We start from the raw sequence: 26,710 nt of genomic DNA on the forward strand, positions 1-26,710 counted from the left end.
GACACCAAAGAGTAGGCAAAAAGGCTGTGTAGCTTATAGGGAAAAAAGTGAAGGGGTGTGTGTCTGGGGGAAGGATTAGGGAGGGGAGAATAGGACTATTTCCTTCCAGCAGGCTTTCTGTTAAAAAACAAAAGAAAGAAAGAAAGAGAAAGAGAAATAAACATTTGTTCCTGTGATTAAGCCCTCATTTGTGTTTAAAACATAAGTGAAGTAGGGACAGTTCAAGGCACAGAGGCGCGTGTTCTGATTTGGTTGTTTACCATCAATCAGACCGTTGCTTGGCAGACACTGGATGGTTATGAGCCTGAACAAGCTGAAAGGGGCAGGAAAAGAAGTGGAGGCAGCATTCTTCCTATTTAAAGCTGCATCGCTTGAAAAAAGTTTTCTCAGACTGTGCTGGAGCTGGTGCTGAAAAAGGGGGTTTGCAAAGGCTGCCCTGGGGCTGGTGCTAAAAGAGCCCGCAGCTGACTTCATGGTGCTACAATAACCTTAGAATCTACTTTTCACTCCCAGGAGGACCCACATGTCTAATATTTAGACATGATGGCAAACTGGGTGGAAGCAAGACCTCTCCTCATTCTTACTGTTTTATTAGGGCAGTTTGTCTCAATAAAAGCCCAGGAAGAAGGCGAGGATGGTGAGTTTGCTGTTTGCTTTGCTTGTGGTGTTTACTGCACGGTTTGGGAAATAGGTGGAATGTTAAGCCTCGGGAAGGAAGAGCGTGAAGAGGAAGTTCTGGTTTGAAGTTGAGAAGGGGGCTGACAGATTTGCACCTGGGAAACGGCTCTCTCTCGGAAGACAATCAGGATATTTGTAAATACGGAGCTTCTCCATCTGCTGTTGGGCTGCATGTTTCTGGGAAACCCTAGGAGAAGTCCTTTTGCCTGAATGTGGACAGTGGGAACTTTAAAAGAAATGGAGAGTGCTTAAAACGGAGCACTAAAGGCACTTTTAGCCAGAGGAGTTCTGTTCTGTGGGCTGGAGTTTTCAGAGCAAGGAAAAGTCGCAGCAGGAGCTGGGTAGGGTGGAGTCTTTTTTTGTACGGAACTTCAGCTGCTTCATACAATTCTTTGTTTAGAAAAACCTCTGCAGCCACTCTGATAACTGATTTTTCTTTGTCTTTGGCTCCTTATTCTTTTCTCTTTACAGGCTTTTACTTCTTTCCCATTTTCATTTGTGATCTTAAACCACTTTTGCTTACTGAGAGACAGTCTCGTTTACTTGTCCGTGACAGAGGCTGATAGAAGCCAGATTTCTTAAACAGTGGTATTTTCCCACCCTACTGACTTGATTATCAGGACAGTGGTGGCTCCCTGCTGGATGGCGGAAGGCTGCAAATCGGCATGCCTTATATATAATGTATTTATCATGGAGTATTTGCATGGGCATTATCCTTTAGACACAAGTTTCATTTCTTTTTTCTGGTTTAAGGCAAATCTTGCCTGGTTACCGATTTTTTTTTCCTATGCAATTTGCTCATGGTTAGAGTTGGGTGGCATGGTATGGTTAAGCAAAAACGCATGGCTGCTATAGAATATAAGAAAACATTTAAATTGGTTCCACTGGTTATTAAATCCTTATTCTCCAGACATGTTTTTTTTCATAATAGACCATGTACATTTTCATAACTATTTAACATCAAACTCAAGCTTTTAAAACTTAACACATTGAAACTTTTCTGTTATTGTCTTTTATATATATTTTGAGTGTATATATATATATATACAGATATATGCATATGTGTGTGTACATTTTTTAATACCTGCTTCTGTGTATTTTTGCTATGAAGATGTTCATAAAATTAATCTACAGGCCACAAGGTCTAAAAATCATTTAAAGAGTGAAAATAAGAATGTGAGATGAATACCCAACAATCTGTCCAGAGTCCCATAGAGGGGGCACTTTCTAAAATCTTGTAACTTTTTACGTTACTTTTTATGTTTTAAAAAACGAGGCAATTCATAAAAGGTAAAACTGTTGAGTTTCTTTGAAATGGTGTGAAAAACATTAGTTGTTTGGAGGGGAGGCGAAAATAATTGAATAGGTACTAGGAGTCAGGAAAGGGGAGGAAAAAATATGGAAAAATTACAATAGAAATAGCAAATTTAATTATAAAAGGAACAGTTCACTCCCCTCCCCCACCAAAACAATCAACAACTTTAGTTTAAAACTTAATTAACACAATTTTCCATGTCAATATACTTTAAAATAAACAACTTACTTTTATAAAGTGTGGAAATAATTGATCATATGAATAAACGAAAAGAGTGTTTCATAAGGTATATGGAATAGGCATATGTTAAAAGACTTTCCCAAATAATTGTAATTACTCTGTAGGTGTTATTGAAAAATAAGGAGAGTTTAATGTTTTCTAATATTAATTTACCTAAATTTTAGAAATTTTATATTTGGTGCAAAACAGTCTCCATCTCCATACCAACCCCTCTTCCCCCTATATAACCAAACAGCACAGCAATCGGAATCCCAAACATCAGATTTTACAGAAAAAGTATAATTCCGTACATACACATGGTAAAACTTAAATTCCTCTGTTTTATTACTCAACCCAGGAGAAAATATGTGATAAAAATTCAATAGCAATAGAAAGTTGTATGGCCCAAATTAAAGGTAATATACACAAGAATTCCAGAATCTAGTATATTCAGAATTTTGTAACTTGTACTTACTTACTGTTCATATTTTGGTTTCAGTTATATTGAATGGATACTTGGCAATACTTTATTCCCCCTGTTCAGGCTTGACACAAGCTTAATAAAAGTGTCAGAATTTTGAAACTCCCTGTGATTTTAAGTTTGGGGAAGAGTAAGTTCAAGTAAATGCTTTAAACTAAAGAAAAGCTAAGGTTCACAGGCAAAACAAGTATATTTTTCAAATTTTGGCTATAACTAAGTGATATAATGTGGTAGTGATTTTGTGTAAAAATATGTCCCCTTTGAAATGTAGACACGTGTTATCACAGGTAACTACATGTTTACAAGCTTGTATAGTTTTCTTTTCAAGACTTCAAGGTATATTTTTTAACTGTTTGACTATGTTTATTTACCAGAAATGTCAACATAAGCACAGTGTCTGCCTGATAGAAATACTTATGAATGATGAGATAAGAGTAAATAAATAAAGTTTTGGGACATATAGGCCCAGATAATTACTACCTATCAAAAATATAAGAACTGAATTAATTTTTCACATTCCTAAGAACTGAAGGGAAGTTGGGCTAACTTTAGTTGACACTATTCAGTAACAAGAAGCAGAGTTAAGAAGACAAAACCAGCTTTTCATGATTTTTGGGGTATATGTGTTTGTGATGGTGGTGGTGGGATGCTTTAAAAGGTTCCCCATTTGTTTTTTCTAGGAGAAAATACTATTTATAGTAATTTTTATACTCCTAAACAAAGGTCTAACACCTATTGAGTTATGCACATTTTTGTTATTAGAAATGGACAGACTTAATCTGAGAATATAATCTTTGATATGAATCGTTGATTTCAACAACAGAGAAAGAATGGGGAGAAGGAAAGGTGCAGCATTGTACCATTTATTTCCAGAGACCAGGTAGGTGACATAAACAAGTGAAGCAAGTGAGTGTTTGTATCAACGGGGGATGATGGACCTGTGGAGAACTGAAGATGCGTATGCCCACTTTAAGGCATTCAAAACCAGTGTTTTCCAGAAAGCATTGCATAAGCCAAATACAATATCTCTGAGTGCCAAGTCTGGCTCATGGACCATAAATTTGCAACCCTCTTGTTGCAACCCTACACTGATATCCTGGACCCAAGCCAGCTTCTGATTACTAAGAGATGAAGGGCTCAGAGTCCTTTTTATATCATGGTTTCTTCCATTTTTATGTCACATCTACCATTTATCTCATTATTATAATACAAACTTGAAGACACAAGTGCTCATTACTTAGTACTACTTGGCCCAGATCGTTTTAAATGGTACTTAGTACATTACTAAGTAGTACTTGGATTGGATCATTTTATAGGAAGTAGAGAATATGAATACATAGCTTAAGATACTTGAAAACTCATAAATTGTTTTAAACTCATTACTATTGAAATAGATACTTTGGATTATGTAGGACATACAGCCTTTTCTTTCATAGTGGATGTTTTAATCTAGATTCAGCTGCATATACCAGAATGCAATTGTTTAAATTTTTTTTTAAAGTGCTTTTTTTTTTTTAAATAAAAGAAAGTTTTAGTTAGGTAGTGAAAGGCTGGTATATTAGCTCTACAAAGTCATCAAAGACTCCATCTCTTTCTAGTTCTCTACTCTCATATTCCTGGGGTATAATCCTTGATGTTATGGTCTTAGATGGCTGCTGAATTTCCAGCCGTTACATTTACTTTCCAGGCATCTGGATAGAGGATGAGAGACGAAGGCTGTGATTCTCTCTTTATTCATGGAGACTATTAAGTCTTCATCCCATTTCAACTTACTTGTGGCCAGAATTCGGTCATATGGTCACACAAAGCTACAAGGGTGGCTGGGAAATGCAGTCTTTTAGGTGAGTAGCACTAGCAGTGTACTCTACTGAATAGAATTATGTTATGAAAGAAATAAAAGAGAGAATAGCTGTTAGGAGGCAAATATAGTCCCAACCGCAATGAGTGTAACTGTCACCCACTTTCATTGGAATAGATCTAGTTTCACTGGGCAGGATATAGTTGTGTGACCAGATGTACCCTTGTTATTGGTCACTTCCAAGTAGTCCATGAAGCCAAGAACATTGGATGGCACTTAAATTAGACTGCAGCTTTTTGCTTTCTAATTCTTTTAAAATACATTTAGAAGTACCTATAACTTTTATCCAAACTAAAGTGAGGCTTTATTTTGAAGACTATATCTCTCTCTATAGATGTAGACTGGTAGATTGATAGATACAGATAATTTTTTATATATCGACAGAACAACATGTGCTTTGACCATGACTCTTTAGGTTAGTGGGTAAGCAATCCACAGATCCACGTTGACCTGGCTGAATAATCATCTGAAGAGCTTGTTACTCATATAGATTCTAGGCTTCCCTCTTTTCCAGATATCTTGATGTAGATGGTTTGGATGGGATTTGGGAAGCTCTCTAGGTGATTCTGATTCCTGTTGGTTAACCACTATACTGCATCTCTGCCTAACATCCTTTTGATATTGATGTGGACCAGTTGGCTTCTTGTTCCAAGACTACACAACTGTGGTGTGGAAATAACTTGCTATTCTGCTTATTCCTTTCACTTACAAAGTTGCCTAATTAAAGTTTGAAGAGAAACTGTGGCAAATTCACCATCATTTCTGGAAAAATAACTCAATGCCCAAATCTTCTTCATGGCAGTTAGGTAAATCATTCTACTATGCAATGAGTACATCTTATTAAAATATATTTCCAGGTGGTTATATAATTTACATTTTCTCTCTTGCTTCCTGTCTTCACATTTTTAGCACACTTTTTCATCACAGGTCTAAAATTCATTGTATTGGTCAGTCTAGAAATGCACATAATGCTGACTGTGAGGTAAAAACACAAAGAGAAATCTTTGTTTTGAGTAGCTGGGACTTACAAGTTTGGAATAATGTTAATCTATGGCCACAGAAAAAAATCTTTTTTAAACAATGTTCTCCTGGGGCGCCTGGGTGGCGCAGTCGGTTGAGCGTCCGACTTCAGCCAGGTCACGATCTCGCGGTCTGTGGGTTCGAGCCCCGCGTCGGGCTCTGGGCTGATGGCTCGGAGCCTGGAGCCTGTTTCTGATTCTGTGTCTCCCTCTCTCTCTGCCCCTCCCCCGTTTGTGCTCTGTCTCTCTCTGTCCCAAAAATAAATAAACGTTGAAAAAAGAAAAAAATAAATAAATAAAATTTAAAAAAAAAAAAAACAAAAAAAAAAACAAAAAAACAATGTTCTCCTACTTGAAGGACAATCCATACATCATCAGTGGCCTTTTATCACATTCATAAAATGTTTAAAAATCAGTCATTTTTTGACCTACTATGTTTTGTTTTGAATCATAACATTCAAAAATTTAGATTTACATATGAAAGATGTAGTAATGATAGAGGAAAAGACTAAAATTATTAGTTATTAATAGATTTTATTATATAAATTTGGGCAAGTTGTACAAGTTTGTATAAAACAATGGAGTTGGGAAGATATTGACAATTCAGTTTTCCTCCTAATTTCTTTCCATGTAAGTTTTACATGTAAATTTCCTTTAAGACTGTTGAGCTGTTATAATCAATATTTTTAAAACAATATTTTTAATCTACTCTTGCATTTACTTGATGAGAGGAGCAGACTGTCTTATGGAATATTTTGCCTTAAAATTGTGGCCACATTGGCAGCTTTGATGTTTTTATTATATTTTATTGATATTCAAAACTAAGCCCTTCCAAAGAAATCAAGTTGTTTTCATCTTATACATAATATATTCTCTAAGGAACAGTGTATAAGATAAATCACAATAATGCAAGATTTTGCTTATCCCCATGTTGCCTTCTACGGAGAAGGTAGTGATATTAACAATATTAATAAATTAAGATTAATGAATTAATGGAAACTTGTCCCTATAGCTCTATGGTATAATGTTCAAACTCAAAAATGTTTGCATCCTTTTTTTTTTTTTTAAGTTTCTCCTGGGAAGGAGAAAAGACAGGCTCACAGTTCTCTCTCTCTCTCTCTCTCTCTCTCTCTTTTTTCTTTTTTCTTTTTTTTTCTTTTTTGGGTGTCTGCTCAATCAGAGTTATAAACCCAGTTTCAAGAGGCAACAAATATATTTTCAGTGGAAATGTTGCTTGCAACATAAGCATGATAGACTTATTGCAGTCTGCATACTGTAGTAAGGAAAGGAAGCCCAGTCCAACAATCACTGGGAAAACACATGGGTTCTGGTCCATCTCTGCTATTTAGCTGTTTTGCAACCTGCAGAGTCCTTTAGTCTCACCAAGCCTTTGAGTCCTCATCTAAAATCAGGGATGATGTACACACCCCTGTCAATCTGATGGGACTCCTAGGCAGATCATTTGGGAAAATTACCTGAAGGTAATTTTAGAGCACTTAAATGAGACACAGAGAGTGACATTACAATCTGATTTCAGTCATCACTGATACAAACCTTAGTGGTATATTTTTTACTTTACCTAATCTTTGAATTTATTTTGAGAAAACTTCTGGATTTGTTCCTCTTCTGTACTTTCTTTATTCTCCATTTCCCAGAGGAACTTGCTCCATCAATCATGTTCTCTTTTCTATAACTACAACCACTCTCTTTCTTTGGTGCTTTTCCCGCTATCTTATAAACAATCTCAGCTCTCTCCCAGGGCCCCTGTGTGGCTCCCACCCTTTCTTAATTCTTACCCTGCCTGCTTTAAAGAGTAATATAGTTTTCTGCCTCTCCTTCCATGCCCTCACTCATCCCTATGCACTCTGACTTTTGCCTCCTCCCTGCCCCATTCCAGTTAAGCTAGTGGAGTAAGATGAAGACAAAAATGGCGATGTTTCCAGTGGGCTCCTTTTACCTGTCTTATCAGGCCTTTCACCTTTATTTGATACAATTAACCACTCCAGCTTTCCTGAAAGACTACTCTCTGAAAGTTCTTCCTCTAGCTACCTTACCTTTTCTTCTCAGCATGAGCTCCTTCTCTCCTTTTTTCCCTTAGCACTTTGTTTTCTCAGAGGATTTAGTTCACTGGTCTTCCCTGTAAATTCTCTTCCTAGATCCATCTAGGAATCAATCACTCTCAGGGTTTTGCTTAACAACTAACTGCTGATAATTCTCAAATCTCTTTCCAATCCTGAACTTCTACATGAACTTCAGAATTCTCCACTGATGGGCCATAACCACTTCAAGTTCTAAAACTCAACTCATTATCTTTCCCCTAAGACAAGATCATTTTTCCTGTGTATTCCTTATATCAGTTAATGGCAACATCATCTTACCTGGTCACTCCAGCAAAATTCCAATCAGTTACTAAATTCTTCCGTTTTATCCACTAAATATTTCCTCAGTATACCTCTTCTCCCTGCCTTCTCCAAACACCTCAGTTCAGGCCTACATTATATCCCTGGATAATTGCAGTAGCATTTAAATTCCCTGCCTTGCCTCCTGTGTGGCCACTTCCCACTTGCATGTGTATAGACTTCTTCTGTTGCCACTGTGATATAAAAATCTAAATCAAAAAACCTAAAATCTGATCACATCATTACCTTCCCTATAACCTTCCATTGACTCCAATAATTTGGAGAAAGAATAGTGTTCAAGCTCCTAAGCATGGCACACAAGACCTTCTAAGATCTGGCCTGTTTCTAGAATGTGAGTCAGATCAGCTGTAACTCCATGTCTCAAAATAAGAAATTGCTTGTAGTTTTGACCTCCCACTGCACATACACACATGCACTTTTCCTTTTTTACCTCTGCTTTTCAGATTCCACTCCATGTTATGAATTCTTTTTATGTATTAGGTACATGATAGTTATTCCATTCATATCCCAGTTGAATATTAATTTTTAAAATCTAAAAAAAATTTCCCACCATTTATTTATTTTATTTTACTTTATTTTATTTTTGAGAGAGAAAGAGAGAGAGAGAGACAGAGCACGAGCAGGGGAAGGGGCAGGGAGAGAGGGACACATAGGATCCGAAGCAGGCTTCAGGCTCTACACTGTCAGCATAGAGCCTGATGTGGGGCTCGAAGTCACCAACTGTGAGATTATCACCTGAGCCAAAGTCGGTGCTGAAGCCACTGAGCCATCCAGGTGCCCTTCTTTTTTTTTTTTTTCCCCTGCCATTTATTCAAGTATCAGTGCACTTATTTCAAACTCAGGTTTTGCAAATTTGCATGTTCTTGAGCAATTTTTTTTATTTCTCTCTCTTAGTTTCTTTATGTATACAATTAGAATGATAATATTTACCTCAAATAATTATTATGAACACTATCCCACATATAAACCACCTATATAGTATGGCTCCTAGCAAATAGCAGGAGCTCATTAAATGATAGTTGATATTATTATTCCATTACTACTTAATAACATAGAAATAATAATAAATGCTTATTGGGTGATTATGACGATGAAACTGTTAGTATGGAAAAATAAACAACTTTTGTTCTCAAAGAGATGAACGTCTAGTGTAAAACTTAAAATGCAAATTTTACCTACCATTGTATTATGGTCATTTTGATAATACATCGATGTATTTACCTGATTTCTAATTGGGCTATATTTTAAACCTATTTAAAATTTTTATTCTTCAAACAGTAGAGTTTTACTGTATTGGCTCCTTATATAGGTTTACTATGGGAAAAAACAAAAGAAACAAAAACATCTTTCCACTGGAGACTGGAGACTGTCTCATGGCCATGTGGTCTGAAGCATCACCCCCCACTTCCTGTTTCACACCCCCCCACACACACATTTCATTCTGTGCAATGGTTTCCAGTGTGTGAGCAAGCCAAGCACGATTCATTCCATGCCCCAGTGCAACCTCATGCCTGTCTACCAGCTATGTCTATTTCAGAGTTTATTCTCTGAAAATATGATAGTCATAAAAATCTCTACTAAAAATTGGAAGCTTATTTTCCAAACTGCATTGCTCTGGGTTGCATTTGGAATGAGAGGAATTGCTTCACTGCACAGGGATTTACAAGGCAGCTCCCGGGACTATTTGGATACAGAAGTGGGGTGACCCATCTTTTCCCAGACTTCACAGCAAGTCTCTTCATTTTCCAAAGGTTGCTGGTTTCTTCACTCCTACTCCCGGGAGATTTTTGTGAAGTTTACTCCAGAAAGCAGAAACTGTGTAGGAAGTAAGCACATTATTCACACTCATGCTTTCCCTACTTTGCTGCACTTTTCATTCTTCCCAGTTTTTCACACTTTAATAAAATGATGGTTTTGACTTAGAGGGAGGCACGCTTATGGAATTTTACCAGATAATTTGTAGCTATGAATTTCTTTAACTAAATCTTTATTATCCAGTATGGTTGTTCTGTGGCCATCAGCTTTAGATTTTTTTTTTCGTTATGGAATTCTAAAAATATGGATGGTTTCCATAGCAAATAAATTCATTTATAGAGCTTTAATCTTTTTATTTATCTTAAATAGTAGTTGTATGCTTATTACTTGCTCCTGAGGTAGAGGAACCTATCCGATCCATTTATGCTAGTTTGAAATTATTTTTTTAATGTTTATCTATTTTTGAAAGAGAGACAGAACATGAGTGGGGGAGGGGCAGAGAGAGAGGGAGACACAGAATCTGAAGCAGGCTTCAGGCTCTGAGGTGTCAGCACAGAGCCCGATGCGGGGCTCGAACTCAAGAACCACTAGATCATGAGCCAAAGTCGGACGCTTAACTGACTAAGTCACCCAGATGCCCCTAGTTTGAAATTACTTTTAAGACATTTCTGTCTCATTCTTTGCAGAGCTTTATATTGAAGAAATGATTAAGTTACAGTTTAATTCAGAACACCATGTTTTTCATGTTAGTGCTAATTTTTGAACTAGAATTTCTGGTAGGATGGGCTGGTGGACAGTGAAGTTAATTGATTGTCATAGTAGATGAACTGCAAAAAACCTGCCTAGTTTTCAGGTCTTTGGCTATAAACACTAAATCTCTGAAGCTTTATAAACAAGCCTTATACTTTATTTTGAGAAGGCAGAAGGGTACTGGTCATTCCAAGGTAAATGAGTGATTCTGATATAAGAACTTTCTTTTACACAAGTTTATACTGGTAAAAAAAAAATAACCTTGGGCCCTTGAAGGAGGAACAACTGAACACTTCATCAGAGTTCTTGTGTTCAGACCTTCAGGTGCTGTAAGTGTTATCTCTTTCTGAGTATTCATACAAAATGTCACTTCTTTCTCCAACCATTTCCCATATCCCCTCAAGTCGTGGTGTCCACTGATGAGATTAGGCAAGGGTTTGTGCTTTTATTTTTCTCCCTCAAGCATCGTAAAACTGAACTGGATTTTGCTGAGAAACAACTAATAAATTCCCGAACAAATGGAATTCTCATTAGCCTGGGAAGAATTCAGTCTTCTTGCAATCTGCTTATTTTATTTTTTAAAAAAGTGGGGTAATTCCTTTATGTAGAGAAAGAGACAAAACTGAAACAGAATTAGTGCTGTAGAGATTAATCAGTGAATGCATTTGAAGTTCCATTGGCAAGGCTTGTGATGGTTTGGTACACAGAGGATGATAAAATATTGATAATTAAACTTGTACTTTTAAATGTTATTTTGGCATTTGCAGCATATAGATAAGTATGTTCCATAAACTTGCCAAAGGAACACTTACCTGAGCTACCTTGTCTTCTTTCCACATCTGTTCTATGGAGGCAATGTTGCAAAGTCCTAGAGGAAAGAGCAGGTTCAGTTCTAGAAAAACAACTTGGAAATAGATGACTTTTATTTTATTTTGCTTTGTTTTGTTTTAGGAAAATACGCTCTCAGCCTCCTTTCTGTTTGAAGGGAAAGCATTCAGAATTCTGCATGAAAATCAGGGTCTCACTGCAACTCCACCTGGATGTCACCTTCCCAAATTTTGCCTTAAATTACAGACTTTTCCTTGGAGCCTGTTCTCCTATCAGAACTTACTGTTTGTTGTCCTTTTCTTTCCTACTCCATAGGAAACTAATATATAACACATGCTCCCCTAGTTACTATTCTAATGCATAGTGTTAGTAATATTACTCCCTTATATTGAGAGCCAATTATATGGTAATTTGCCTTTTGCAACCTTTTTTTTCACTATTCTCTGGCCATCAGAATCAGTGGACATCATGGCTGTGGATGAAAACTCCAGTATCATCAGATGGACTCTGAGACTCACGCTTTAGGTGGATGAAACATGGCTGTCCTGGACATTCTGTACTTGCCCATGGAAGGTTCCACAATCAAGACATTAAAATCACTTCAGATCCATTCTAATAGAAACTAAAAGTTGCCTTAGTATAATCAAAATGGAAATTTGCCCACCAGATTCCCATTGTTTCTGAAGAGGAACTTTGAGTTTCTTCAGGATAGAACCCTATGATAGTGCATCCTATGGAAGGCATAAAAGCATGGAAGGATGGGTTCTCTGTGGTTATGTAAGGGTGCCAATTAACTTCATTGTAATACACTGAAGTGTCAGGCACCAAGCTAACATGAGACTTCATGATTGTATCATGTCTTGTGAGATTTATTTAGAATTTTAAAGAGGTTGGGGAAGTTTGCGATATCTCTTAATTTCTGTTCTTTAATTCCTCTATTTTTTTACTGTATGTTCCTCAAATGTAGCCATTTTAGAATAAAATAAATAAACACTATCACAATACTATATCTATTTTTTTTTTTTAGCCAATAGCATATATACTATCAAACAAGCCTATGGACAAAAAGGAATAGGTCATTGTTTCATAGTGAGATTTTTTTTGATTCTGTGAAATTCCCTCAATTCCCACGTATTGCCATTTTTCAATACTTAGGGTTTTTAACAGTTAACAATTTCTATGCTTCGAATTTCTCCTTTTCCACTCACTTTCAATAAGCAGTTAGTAGGGCATGGGTCTTTGGAATCTGACATTTGAGTCCTGACTTTGCCTGGTAACCTTGCGAACTTTAGCAGGTTGCTCATCTTTGAGATTCAGTTTTTTCATTTGCATATTGAAGAATTGAGTTAAAATTCATGGCACTTTATAGGCACTGAAGAAAAACAGATATTATTAATACTTTGGATAGATTCCCTGATTAGGCCATTGCAGACTGCTTTCTCCATAACTGAAATAATTTCCATCAATCTGTTCCCAGTTACTAGGTTTGATAGGAAAAAGGTTGGGGGGTGCAGGGGCAGAAGAGGTGGTTAGGAGGGAGAGATATAACTGGGAGGCTTGCAAGGGCAATAAAGAATTTTTATTTATCTCGTGTTTTTCCCTTGAGACAGGACTGTGCCCAACTCTTGATTATTCACAAAGCAAGTTAGGAAAAGCAAAGCAGCAAAAACCCTGAAAGTTATACTTTGGTATCAGGATGCATTTCACAAACTTGGCAGTATACATACTCATTTAATTTTATTCTTTTTTTTTTCTAATATAATGATTTTGGCAACTGTTTGCAGATTTGGTTCAGGTAGAGTTGTTCAAGAAAAGTGAAACTATCCTTAATATATAACAATTCTGTTTACTTTCCTCAAATTTTACTGATGTCAAGGCATACTTATTTGAACCCTGGGCAATGTTTTTGTGAGGGAAAGCAGGCGCCTCCACCTGGGTGGCCACTGAAGGGTAAGGAAGGCGCTGTGTGTGTGTCACTCAGCTTCTACTAACTCAACATGGCAGTGGGACCTAGAGAGCTCTAGCCCTGAGCTGGTGACTGGAATAAAGTCCTGACTCTTTGCTTATAAATTTCTTATAAATACAACATTTGGAGCCTTAATTTCCTCATTTATAAAGCAGGAATAATATTTTTGATTTTATCACTTCTCAGGTTCAAAATAAAGAATTCATAGTATGTGCGGAAATTCTATGGTTAGCTAGAAAGGCCAATATAAGGGTAGTGTTATTATCTTAGCATGCCTTTGCTGTGATGAACAGTTAGCTGAATGCAGACTAAATGTTTTCTTTTAAGCAAATGATCATGTTAATGCTCCAAAGGAATATAAGACTCTCCATAGAAATGAAAGAAAGCAAAGTTAGTGTTTTTTCTTTTTTTAAATCTCAAATTGAGGAAAGTGAAATACCTGCTTATATAACTATCCAGGAACCTCCCAAAGCCCCAGAATAGGAGAAAATAAGAACAGAGGCTTTGATGTGAGGGTAAACAGATCAGATGGAAAAAAAAACCCACCATGATTCTTGTAATATAATTGGACTGTAGTCTCTCTACAAGCAAAAATGTAGCTTCCTGGCAGAAAGCTGAATCCACTATTATCATTACTTTTCCCCTATTCATCTCTCATCAGGAAGCCTGTCTCAAAATCAAAGTTAAGCTCTAAGGGCCTGTTTGTAGCATGGTATCTCTTTTCCCTAGGTCAGAAGGTGACTTTGAACTAAAAGTTTAAACTGGTGACAAATATCCACAACAATCTGAGCCAAGTGTTTAGACAAAGGTTCCATCAGCCCTCAGGCCTGTCTACTTTCTGGTATATTTTAAGACTCTCTACTTGTACAGAGAGAAACATGCAGTTAAAGAGATGAGGGCCTCAACTAAATAGACTGTTACTTTCTTTCATGAATAAATTGTTGAAGTAATTTTAAAGAAAAGCTTCTAGATTAAGACTGGAGCAGGACAGGAAATCTCATTCTAATTGCAGCTCTATCATGAACTAACTTGGTGATTTTGTGGAAGTGACCTAAATTCTCTGGGCCTCAGTTTCCTTCTTTGTAAAACCTGTGATATATTACCCAGAGACACTTCCTGCCCTGAAAATCTGTGACTGTAGAAGGTTTACATAAAGTTACTTCACATAGGTCAGATCTGTGCTCTACTGTGAGGACTCTTGTGCATTCTTTTGGTAGATTGAGGTATCACGCATAGTCTCTGTAAACGATGTGTTGCTGTACTTTTAAATTAAGATTTGATAGTTCTTATCCAGGTTTCTAGTTATTCACCTAACTATGGGTTCATCTCAGGAATACAACTTCCAATTTATAACTCTGGAAAATGGTATGCTTTTTAGTGAATGGCTTTACAACAAAGTTTCTAGAGAAGTGTCTAAAAGCAAAGTTTCCAGGCAAAATTTCTAAAAGGAGCTTATGGAAAAAAATTATGGCACTATGGCCTCAAATTGTGTGGGTTTCGTATAATTTTGAGCTTTCCAACGACAGAGAAAATGTGTAAATGAGTCATGCATTGTATTACACCATTACAACCGTTAAGACTCCATGTTCTTTAGATATTTTTTTGGTGGAATAGGCGGTCAAAGTTAAGCAGCATCCTATACTCTCAATCTCATAACTGATGGATTTGTCTTTGTAGCGGGAACGTTGTCTACTTTTCCTGACAATTGAACCTACTAAAATGCTATTCTTTCCAGACTTTAAAAAAAAGGAAAAAAAGGAGAAGAAGAATTAAGAGGCTATGGGATTTCACCTGAGGAGTAGATCATGGGGTAGTCATGCTTGTTCTTGAGTCCATATTTTAAACTTATTCTGGAGTCCTTATTTTTTTGCAATTATGTTTGTTGGGAGATAGGTACATGTTTAGTCTGAATATCTAGAAGATTTGATTTGTCCCATTGATATTTCTCACACACAGGACTTTTGGAACATGCTGCATGTCCTTTTTTTTCAGGGAACACAAGATTATGCTTCTTTTCCCAGTTTCCTTCCTTCAACAACACTGACTGAGTCTTGTAAACATTTATGTCCCCAAGTCCTGCTATAATTTTGCTCCCAGATATCCTAGGGGTAGAAAACTGCCCTTTTAAAAATGTCTCTATAAGAAGTATGTGTCTAATTCAGGTGCATGAAAAATTTAGGTTAAAAATCTGAAAAGATTAAAATACTCACAAATGCTCACCTCCATGTTCAAATCACAGAGGCCAGTGGGAAAGAACTGTCAGGTTCTAGATGAATGTACTCTTCGATAAGTGAGATCCACTTGGTCATCTTATAGCACTTGTCATAATTTACTTTTGGGGGGAATATAAATCCCCCTCAAAGGCCATTATAAGTGTGTTAGTGACATTAGAATTTAATTCAGATGATTCTGAAATTTTTGACTTTTTTTTAAAAAACAAATAATGCTGCTGGTGGTTTTGACTTGCTTTTCTCTACAGAAGATATTCTCACCACACACCGATGAGGCAGTTACTTGCATTCCTTCATTTATTTATTATTCAGTGAACATTTACTGAGTACCTATTGTTTACCAGACACTTTTCCGAATGATGCAGAAACAAATATTTAATCTTTGTCCCCAGGGAGCTAATCATCTAATGGGCACAAGGGAAATAAAGGACAATATCATGTGGTCTGTGCTGAGACATAGACAGAGGATACTAGGGGCACCAGGAAGACACCCCTACTACTCAATACCTCAGAGGTGGATGGCTGGGATGGGAGGTCAGGGAAAAGGGAGGGAACACCGGAGCAGAGTCATTCCCGTGTGTTTCTTCCATTATCTCCTTCATCTGCATTCCATCCTGTTTGTCATACACACAAATCCTTCAAATCCTAATCAGGTCTGATGTGCATTCTCTTAAAAACCTTTTTAAAAAATATTTATTTATTTTTGAGAGACAGAGAGAGACAGAGCATGAGCATGGGAAGGGCGGAGAGAGAGGGAGACACAGAATCCGAAGCAGGCTCTAGGCTCTGAGCTGTCAGCACAGAGCCCGACGCGGGGCTCGAACTCACAAACCTTGAGATCCTGACCTGAGCTGAAGTCGGATGCTTAACCAACTGAGCCACCCAGGTGCCCCATTGAAAACCTTTTTGATTATCCGAGATATCTTTGTTCTTTTTGCCTAAATGACAGTAGTCAGTCAGCACTTCCCCTTTCTATGACACCTTTAACATTCGAAAGAAACTTTTCTGTGTTGTCCATTGTTTTAGTTTCATTTATCAATAGATGTTATTGATCTTTAGTTTTATCATCTGCTCCTTGAGAATAAAGATGGGTATTAAGGAGGGCACTTGTTTTGATGAGCAGCAGGTGTTGTATGTAAATATTGAATCACTAAATTGTACACCTGAATCTGATACTACGCTGTGCATTAACTAACTGGAATTTAAATAAAAACTAAAAAAAAAAAAAAAGAAGAAGAAGAAGAAGAAGACAATCTCTCAAACCCCAGAAAGTTAAATACATTTTTTATTATTTTTTAAAGTTTTATTTATTTATTTATTTATTTATTGACTCTTAATTAATTAATTAATTTTTCAATATATGAAATTTATTGTCAGATTGGTTTCCATACAATACCCAGTGCTCATCCCAAAAGATGCCCTCTTCAATACCCATCACCTACCCCCCCCACCCCCCCCATCAACCCTCAGTTTGTTCTCAGTTTTTAAGAGTCTCTTACGCTTTGGCTCTCTCCCACTCTAACCTCTTTAAAAGTTAAATACATTTCCAGTACTATGCATATTGTAGATACTCAATAAATATTTGTGATTAATAAGTTAAGCAAAATAGGGGCACCTTGGTGGCTCAGTCGGTTGAGTGTTCAATTCTTGATTTTGGCTCAGGTCATGATCCCAGAGTCGTGGGATCTGGCTCTACACTGAACGTGGAGCCCGCTTAAGATTTTCTCTTTCTTTCTGTCTCCCTCCCTTCCCCACTTCCCCTCTCCCCAGCTCACATGCTCTCTCTTTCTCTCTCTAAAAAAAAATTAAAAAAATAATTCAAGCAAAATATATTTTTTGATGGTTCAAAATCAAGTGGCTTCTCTCAGTTAATTATCAGATTGTTTTCTAATTATATTACTCAATCTTGCCTAAGCTGTTATATAAATAGTAAACTTAGGTGGAATCAGCTTTTATGTATAGGTTAGCTATATTTGGTGGCTTTTTGTCTGAAGCCTCATATAAATACATACTTCAAAGCCTACATATTGTGTACAAAATAGAAACAAAAGTTAATTTTATAATTTATCTATTTACAGTGACTTTAGTCAGGCTTTAGGGACACAAAGATGATTTAACACACTAGCTGGTATTTAAGGAACATCCATGATGAAGAGAATCAACATATGAACAAAAAAGTGAAACACAATGTAATAAATTTGGTGAAAAAGAATGGCATAGAGGTATCTACTCTAATATAGCAAGGGTTGGTTTCCTGGAGGAGAGAGACCCCAAACATAAATGATGGATGTGTGCTAACCAGCAGAATGGAGACAAGAGGGAAGCAAGAGGGTGCATCTAGTTGGGGAAAAAAGACATGAACAAATACTAAGAAGTATTAATCAGCATTTCTTTGCAGGAAAACTGCAGAAAACTGCAGCTACTTTCCTGTCTTGGTGCATAGAATGGAAGCCGTAATCATCTCATTCATTATTAGAAATATGATTTTGAGGCGGGGCACCTGGGTGGTTTAATCGGTTAAGCATCTGACTCTTGGTTTCAGCTCAGGTCATGATCTTATGGTTTGTGAGATCGAACCCCTGTGCTGACAGCATGGAGCCTGCTTGGGATTCTCACTTTCTCTCTCTCTCTCTACCCCTTTCCCACTCGTTCTCTCTCTCTCCCTCCCTCTCTCTCAATAAATAAATAAACTTAAAAAAAAAGAAATGTGATTTTTTAGACAATTTATTGATTGATTATTTATAAATTCTGTATTTAATAGTAGTAGAGGTAACAGATAAAGATTATTATTTTTTTTCCTTTAGCCATTAAAAAGCTGACTTGTGAAGTGATGAAGAAACATAGAGCCATCGTTGAGATAGGAGGTAGAGTCAAGTGAGGATGTTTGTGTTATTTTATTTTCACATGACAGAAAGAGATGTTTATAGCCTGAAAGAAAGTGTCCCAGGGACAGAGAGATCTTGAAAATAAAGAAAGAAAGGGCAATGATGATTGACCAGGATATAGAAAAGCACAGTTTTGGTGTAAAGGTAGAGAGGTTAGCCTCAAAGAGATGAGGGGATATTACATCTTTGACACTAGATGCAAGGGTGCAAAGATACAGATGTAACTTCAGGTGAAAGCAGTCTGTTGGGGGTCCCAGAGGTGGGAGTGGAAGGCTGGGATAGTTCATGCTTGATACATCAACTATTTTTATTGCCTCAATTATTTTATTTTTTAAATATTTATTTTTGAGAAAGAGACAAAGCATGAGTGGGGGAGGGTCAGAGAGAGAGGGAGACAGAATCTGAAACAGGCTCCAGGCTCTGAGCTGTCAGCACAGAGCCTGACGCAGGGCTTGAACCCACAAACCACAAGATCATGACCTGAGCCCAAGTAGGGCTCTCAAACAACTGAGCCGCCCAGGCGCCCCTATTGCCTACATTATTTCAATGCTTAGTTACTTGAATGCATCAATGTAATTCAATACAAAATTAATTTAATGTAATGTAATTAATTAAATTACATATCTTGGACTGTCCCTCGAGACTATTCTAACTGTTGCTCTGTTTGTGCTAACATGATGAAGATTAAATTATCAGTAAATTATTTGTTTTGAGAACGTTGGTTCAATGTCAGAGAGTTGCTCAAAATGCTTCTGCATGATGATGCATGATGTTTCTTTTCCCAACTGGGTGACGTGCTGTTCTTTTGGGTAGTCAGCTTCAACTTTCTGTCAGTCCCTAACTACCCCTACCTGCCCTCATTGCATGTTACTAGATCCCAATGATAAAAGAGATTCACTTTCTCAGAGGTTAGACTAGGGTTTTCTGTACTGGCCAGTGGTCTATATTCAGTTGACATTTGTTTGTAGAGTTTTCTGCCTCTATAAGTAATATCACACTATAGGTAGGACTGTACAGTTCACAAAGTACATTTACTCATTTGATGCACACATACAACCCAAGTACCTTCGCTTGCAGATGAGAAAACTGAGACTCACAACAGATAAATAATGCAGTGGATTTTGGACAGGGCTATAGAACTTAGGTTTTCTCACTCCTGATCCATGGCTCTTTCAATTGTATCTTATAGAAAGGAGAAAAGGAAGGGAGTGAGACAGTTTTAGTCAACAAGACAAGCACCCCACCCTATATGGAAATCATTTTTGTTTAGTGCTGGATTCTTAGAGACCTCAGTGAGACCAAACCTGTGGCAGGCAATGATTAGGGGAAGTATTTTTCGATCTTGAAGAAGTTTAGATTTCTTTTTTTTTTTAGATTTTATTTTTTTCAGACATGGAAGTTGGGGATTTTCATGGAGACCTATAATGAGGAAATAACCAAGCGACTTTTAATTTACCCAACTAAAAATGTTACTTGAGATGAAATAGGAAACCTTGTAAGCAGGAGTTTGCATAGAGATGAAAACAGATGTAATCACAAGATGTGCTATCGGGTAAGAGCCAAAAATGACTTTTGGAAAGAAAAAAAATATGCAAGTTTAGCACTCACTGAGACACCTCTAATTATTAGGCTTTCTGTCCTGGCTTTATATAGTCCATTTATTATAAAATTAATTTTAAAAAGTCACTGGCCAGATATTATTGTGTGCTCGCTCCCTCAGTGTCTGGATTCTAAGTGCCAGGTCAGACACTAGAAGTAGAAAGAAAAATAAGAAATGGTCTTCTTACTTACAGAGTCCCAATATGGGAGATACAACCAGCTGTAAAACTTTGTAAAGAGAACTGATAGATAGGGAACAGCATGCATGCATATCTGCTTACGCTGGTCTATAAATTAGTTAAAATCTATAAAAACCAGACATCTGCTAGGGGAGCTTGGGTGGCTCAGTCAGTTAAGCATCTGACTTTGGCTCAGGTCTTGATCTAACTGTTTGTGAGTTTGAGCACTACGTTGGGCTCTCCACTCTCAGTGTAGAGCCCGCTTTGGATCTTTTGTCTCTCTCTCTCTCTGCCCCTACCCTGCTCTCTCTCTCTCTGTCAAAATAAAAACAAAGCAGAATTTACACCAAACGTTTTAGGTAGAAGGATCTCCAGTGAAAATGTTTATTTGCTAAGAAAATGTTTTCCTCCTTCTGGGTTGCCTGGGTGGCGTCTGGGTGGTGTCTGGGTGGCGTCTGACTCTTGATTTCAGCTCAGGTCATGATCTCCTGGTTGTGAGATTAACCACCCTCCCCCCCCCCGCCCCACACACACACACTACCCAGTCTGGCTCTGTGCTGACAGTGTGGGATTCTCTCTTTCCCTCTCTCTCTGCCACTCCCCACTCACACTCTCTCAGTCTCTCTCTCAAAATAAATAAATAAACATTAAAAAAGAAAGAATTTGAAAAATAAAGTTACTCATGAGAGATTTAGCAATAAAAACTTGATTTCTCCTTTAAAAAAATGAAAATATTTTCTTCCTTCTGTAGTGACATTTTTTATCATAATATTTTTTCACCATTCCATGAAGGTAGTTACAAATCAGTTAAAAATTTAATCACCTGCAGAAATGTTTTACATTTGTGTAAATGCTGCCCATTGATAATCTATAATAACAAATATTTGACTTATGTGTACTAAGCCATGTACTATAGTGTACTTAATCTATGTATTTAGTAACAAATTCCGAACTAGAAGTGTAAATGCTGCCCATTGATAATTAATCAAACTATAGTAACAAATATTTGATTTCTGTGTACCAAGTCATGTGCTATATGGTGTACTCAACTTATATAGTTAGTTAGTAGTAAATTCAGAACTCGAAGCTGTGGTTCCTAACCTTAGGAAGTTTCTAATGTAGTTTCAAAGTAACCATTTGAAATAATTAAGCTAAGAAATAGGATATATAAGCACTGAACACAAATACATTAATTTTTGAAAATAAGCCTGGAGTAAATTTAGGAAAGGGAAATGTTGGCTAGAGCTTTTATAAAATGAGAGGTTTCAGAGAGGAGGCAGGCAGGAGAATAGGGTGTTGTGAAAGCCAACAGAAAGGTTCTTAGAGTAACTGTAATTGTGTCACAGAGGTCTGAGGGAAGGGTGAAGGAAGAAAGGTAGGGAACCAGGCAGTATGGAGTTCTGATGACCTTTGAGAGAATAGTTGTCCAAATAGTTAGGAACCAAAACAAAATTTGCAGAGGTTAGACTTCTTATACATTCTAATATATTGATTTCTGAACTAATTTCATATAGTAGTTATTTAAGTCATATATTGAAGTAAAATTCTAATCAGCTAATTTATTTCTTTACCATTTTCTTTCTGTTTTTTAAGTTCTATACTTTTTCTAAAGGACTTACTGGATATTATTAATGAAATGAAGTGTCCAATCTGTTGGTGTTCCCATAATGTTAATACTTTTAGTGCTAAGAAATAATTTGTAGTGCTGATGAGGTACTATACAAAAGTAGAGGACGGTGACCAATGGGCTATACTTGCAAATTACATAAAATCCTTCTTGGATTGATGATATTTAATCTATATGTGATAAGAATACTTGTTTTAAACTAACACAAATTTCCATAGATTCGTCAATAAAGTCATTACTATGGAGTAAGTCAATGCACATACCTTCAGTATTACCATGCAGATTCTCAGAGATCCTGCTATTAATTACTGACATGATTACCTAAAAACTGTGGCTTTCTAATTAAAATTCAACAAGCATTTTGTTGGACATGTGTTCAGGTATTGTGCAAGCCTATGGGAATACCACAGTTTGAGACACATTCGTTATTCTCATTGAATTCATAGTCAAGAGAGAGAGGGAAAACCAGCATATAGAATGTGAATATTTTAAAAATTAAGTTGTCACAAACATTTTTTCTTAGTTAGATAAAGAAATAGTCACATATTATAGTTAATATCAGATGAAAAGTTTCTTATTTCAGTGATTTCATTGATGGTAGAATGGTAAGTTGTTTCTTCAAACCAGGACGTACCAGGGAGAATAGGGCATTTTGACCAAAGTCTTGGCAAAGTTTTATTTCAGACAAGAATACCACAAAACATTTAGTTCACTGAAGAATTAGCCCACATTTTATTTTTGTCATTAAAAGCACATTACATTCCAAATTTTCTGTTACTGGTACATGTGAAATCCACTTTGAAGTAGACAGTAGTCTGGGTTGGGGTTCTATGTTGCCTCTTCTGCCCAGTCATTGTTGGCAAAGTGGTACAAGTGTCACTTCTGGTGGGAGAAGATAGCAGAATCCTGTGTGATTATTGTCCAGGATGAATGATAAAATTATATTTCTGTTCTTTTTGGACCTTTTTTCAAATGTCTTTAACATGCTCGAATTAGTCAATGAATATTTTAAATTTTTCTGTACCACTGTTGCGGGCTTTTTTCCTTTTGTTTTGGGTTAAATCTCTAGATGTGTTATTATTTGCATATGCTTTGGTAAACACAGAAGAAACAATTTTTTTTAAGTTACCAAATTAGTACTGCTTTTAATGTGATTTAATAGTTGTTTGTATTTACATCTTTATATACACACATATATATTTATATATATGGGGGAGAGAGAGAGAGATCTGCATCTATTTGTATATAATTTTCATTAAACGGTACAGAATGTTTAACTGCTTGCTTCATTATAGCCTGAGTGCTGAGTGCTGTCCACTGGGGAGATGGATGAAAAATATACAAGGTGGTCAGAGCCATTACATAGTCATATTAACAGTTGCCTCGGCTGAATTTCCATTTTGTTACCAGATGTTATATTTTAGCTACCATGGCAACTAATCCTCAATCATATTTTCACTATTTTATTGCAAATTATTAGAGTAACTTAATAGAGCATATGCTTATTATATTCCCTGGTGTAAATTAATACTGGATTTTGTTCTAGCTGTTTTGGAAGTTTCAGATGATAATGTAATTTTACACTGTCAGTTTAATGGAATCTATTCTTAGATAACAGATTGAAATATTTGGTACAAAAATATAGTTGGGACACATCAATATATATCTTGGGATATACAAAAATTACATTATTTTTTTCTATTAATGCATCAATGTGTGATAACATTCTGCTTATTTAATGCATATGTCTCACTGGGGCAGTCTCTAACAAAGCAAAATAACCAGACTCTTTCAGAATTAATATATGAGGGTGAGGCCATCAATACATCTCAGAAAACTGAGCATATTTGAAAGTTCCAAGTCTTGACAAGTCCTTGTGAAAAGGAAGTATGTTGAAAAGAAGACACAATATGTTGGCTTGTTTCCAGATATAATATATATTATAATTTTATGGTGTTTTTTATTCTTTTAAAGTCCTATCGTCTTCAAAATCCATAGCCAAAAATTGTTTCCCTAAAAAAGGAAAGTTAAAATTCATTTATTTAACAAATATTTATTGAGTGTAATGTGACAGACACATTCCTGAGTTCCAGGGATACAACAGTGAATAGGCTGCTGACCACATGGAACAGGAATTCTCCTGAAGGGTATGGCTGGCAAATAAAAGCCGTCCAAAGATGCCCGAGTTCTAATCCCTGTAACCCATGGATGTGTTACCTCAGACAGCAAGGGATAATTAAGTTTACACATGGCATTGTGGAGACTAATTAGCTGACTTTAAGAGAGAGCGATTAAGCTGTGTTAACTGGGTGGGCCCAATGCAATCAGAAGGAGGCGGAAAAGATGCAGTTGCAAAAGATGTGACGATGAAAGCAGGGGTCAGAGTCAGGAGAGAGATTTGAATATGCTACTCTGCTGGTTATGAAAATTAAGGCTGGGTCCACGTGTCAAGGAATGCAAGGAGCCTCTGGAAGCAGGAAAAGGCAAAGTGAATGGATTCTCTTCTAGGACGTCTAGAGAGAGAGCAGCCGTGAGGACACCTTGATTTTAGCCCATTGTATCTCATTTCAGACTTCTGACCTCTAGAACTGTAAGATAACAAATCTGTGTTGTTTGTCACAACCGCAGTAAGAAACTAATACAACATGAAAGAGGAAGAGGAATTGGCTGGAAGAACCAGAGAAACAGCAGTGCTAGATGGACTGCCTAATGTCACTGGCTTTGAAGCTGGGATGCGACAAGGAGCCAAGGAATGTAGGCCACCTCTAGAAGCTGACAAAAGCAATGCAATTAATTACCCCACTAAAGCCCACGGGAGGAATGCCAACCCCTTGATTTTAGCCAGTGAGACTCATTTGGGACTTTTAACCTCCAGAACTTTAGATAAAAAATCGGTGTTGTCTTTAAGCCACTAAGTCTGTGATAGTTTGTTAAAAGCAACAATTTAAAATCAAGACAACAGGATAAGACAATATATAAACAAAATATTTCTTTAAAAAATAGATAATTTTTGATAATAATTGGCATAAGGGAGTTAAAACAGAGTAGGGTTCTGGAGTTCTGTGGTCCAGTATAATATACACTAACCACTTGTAGCTATTTAAATTAAATTAAACTAAAATTAATTAAAATCTAAGGGCTATCAGTGTGGCTAGTGACTACTGTATGGGATAGTGTAGATGGTAGAACATTTCCGTCATCACAGAAGGTTCTCTTGGATAGTGCTGTTCTGGAGAGTGGCACTACTTTGCATAAGGCAGATTCAGTTTGTGTGAAGATCTGAATGATAAGAGGGAATTGGGCATGTGAAGGGCCATGGGAGGGGCACTGCAGGTTGAAGGAGCAAAACGCAAAGCCATAAGTGCCTGGTCATTTTGTGGAACTGATTAACCCGGGCAAAAACACAACTCACATCAATGGAAGAAGCGAAAGTAGGAGTCATGAATTATGGTTCACCCAGCAAATGAGGTTCATCTCTAGTAAACTTTAAGTCCTGCTACTAATAAGTCTTGAACTAGAACTTTATCTTGATAGTACATGTTTTTTGTTGTTGCTATATATTCATTTCACTGTTCTTTTGCAGTTTACATTAGTGTACTGACTTTCAATGATCATGTCTTATGTACTAAAAAAGAAAAGAGTTTCTGGGATGGTTGTCTCCTTTAAGGAATCCAGAGAATGTGTGTGTGTGTGTGTGTGTGTGTGTGTGTGTGTGTGTGTGCGCGCGCGCGCGTGTGCATGTGTGTGCTCACGCGTGTGCTTTTTTGAGTGTTTGATCATTTGTTTTAATTTTTTCCTTTTAAACTCTTTTACTTCAGGATGTTATAACACTGATTCATAAAATATGTAATTATTAACGTGATAGAAAGTGCCAGAGTTTGCAGTCAGTGGGTTCCAATATAACCAGGGAATATTGGAAAGCTGTTACTCAAAGGTAATGTGGAATCTCAGGGGGTCTATATGGGAACTACCTTTTAAGGCGAATGCATCTTACCGGTGAAAGTGATGGAAGATGATTTCCAGATGTTGAAATGCTTGTTTTGGCAACTGCTACAGAAAACTGAAGCACGTCTTGCCAGAACAACCAGAAGGGATGTGAAGCACTGATGTAAGAGGGATCAGGCACACAGCAAGCAAAGCAAGCAGAACCCAGAAAGTGTAGATACAGGGAAGATAGTTGAGCCAAGAAAACAAGATCTGGAACTCCAGTTAGTTGCATGTAGGGAAAGCATGTTTGCTTCTGTCGTGGGATCCACACACCTGCTTATCACTGCTATACACTTCACTTACCCCTTCCTCTACCTTCATTATCTTTCATGTAAAAATTGATGTTAATATTTTAATCAGGGAAACTCTTCCCAGCTAATTTGTTTGTTAGATATTATGGGGTTCGTAAAGCATGCATGGCTGGAGTTAAACATGTTTGTCTTCAAATCCTGAGTTCATTATTTACTGCCAGGGTGACCTTGACTGAATTGCTTAACCCCTAAACAGTCCAATTTTTTCATCTATAGAAGGGAGGTTATAATTTCATTGCCAAAGTCCTATTGTGAGAATCAAATGAAATAATGTATGTGAAGTACACACATAAATAAATTTCTCCTCCTATCTGCACCCCCCCCCCCCACTGGCAACAAACCTCCAGAATTCACATGTTTTTGTCCAGTTAGGAAAAACATTTTCAGAAGACATCTGAGAATTGAATATAATGTTGGCAGACTCATAGATCAGATATTTTTAGCCAGGTTGGCTTTTTCTAAGCTCTTGTAATAGAATCACATAGGCAGCCAGGTATTCTGTCTACATATCAGGCATTCCTTTGGGATTGTTTCCTAAAAGGTGAAGAAAATAGGAAAATAAACATCCATCCTCATTGGAGTATTTCCTTTTACACACCAGA

The 26,710-nt window shown here is 36.9% G+C and overlaps 1 protein-coding gene across 1 annotated transcript in view; it reads left to right on the forward strand.

The window, feature by feature from the left end:
- Positions 1 to 290: 290 nt before the first annotated feature.
- COL5A2 (collagen type V alpha 2 chain) overlaps positions 291 to 26,710 on the forward strand; it is a 147,453-nt gene continuing 121,033 nt past the window's right edge. Inside the window, exon 1 of the mRNA XM_047873650.1 lies at positions 291 to 637. Within this exon, the coding sequence (XP_047729606.1) occupies positions 541 to 637 (97 nt within the window). The 5' untranslated portion in view covers positions 291 to 540. The remainder of the gene's footprint in view (positions 638 to 26,710) is intronic.

This window comes from Prionailurus viverrinus, chromosome C1 (genome assembly GCF_022837055.1).
Source record: "Prionailurus viverrinus isolate Anna chromosome C1, UM_Priviv_1.0, whole genome shotgun sequence".
NCBI lineage: Eukaryota > Metazoa > Chordata > Mammalia > Carnivora > Felidae > Prionailurus > Prionailurus viverrinus.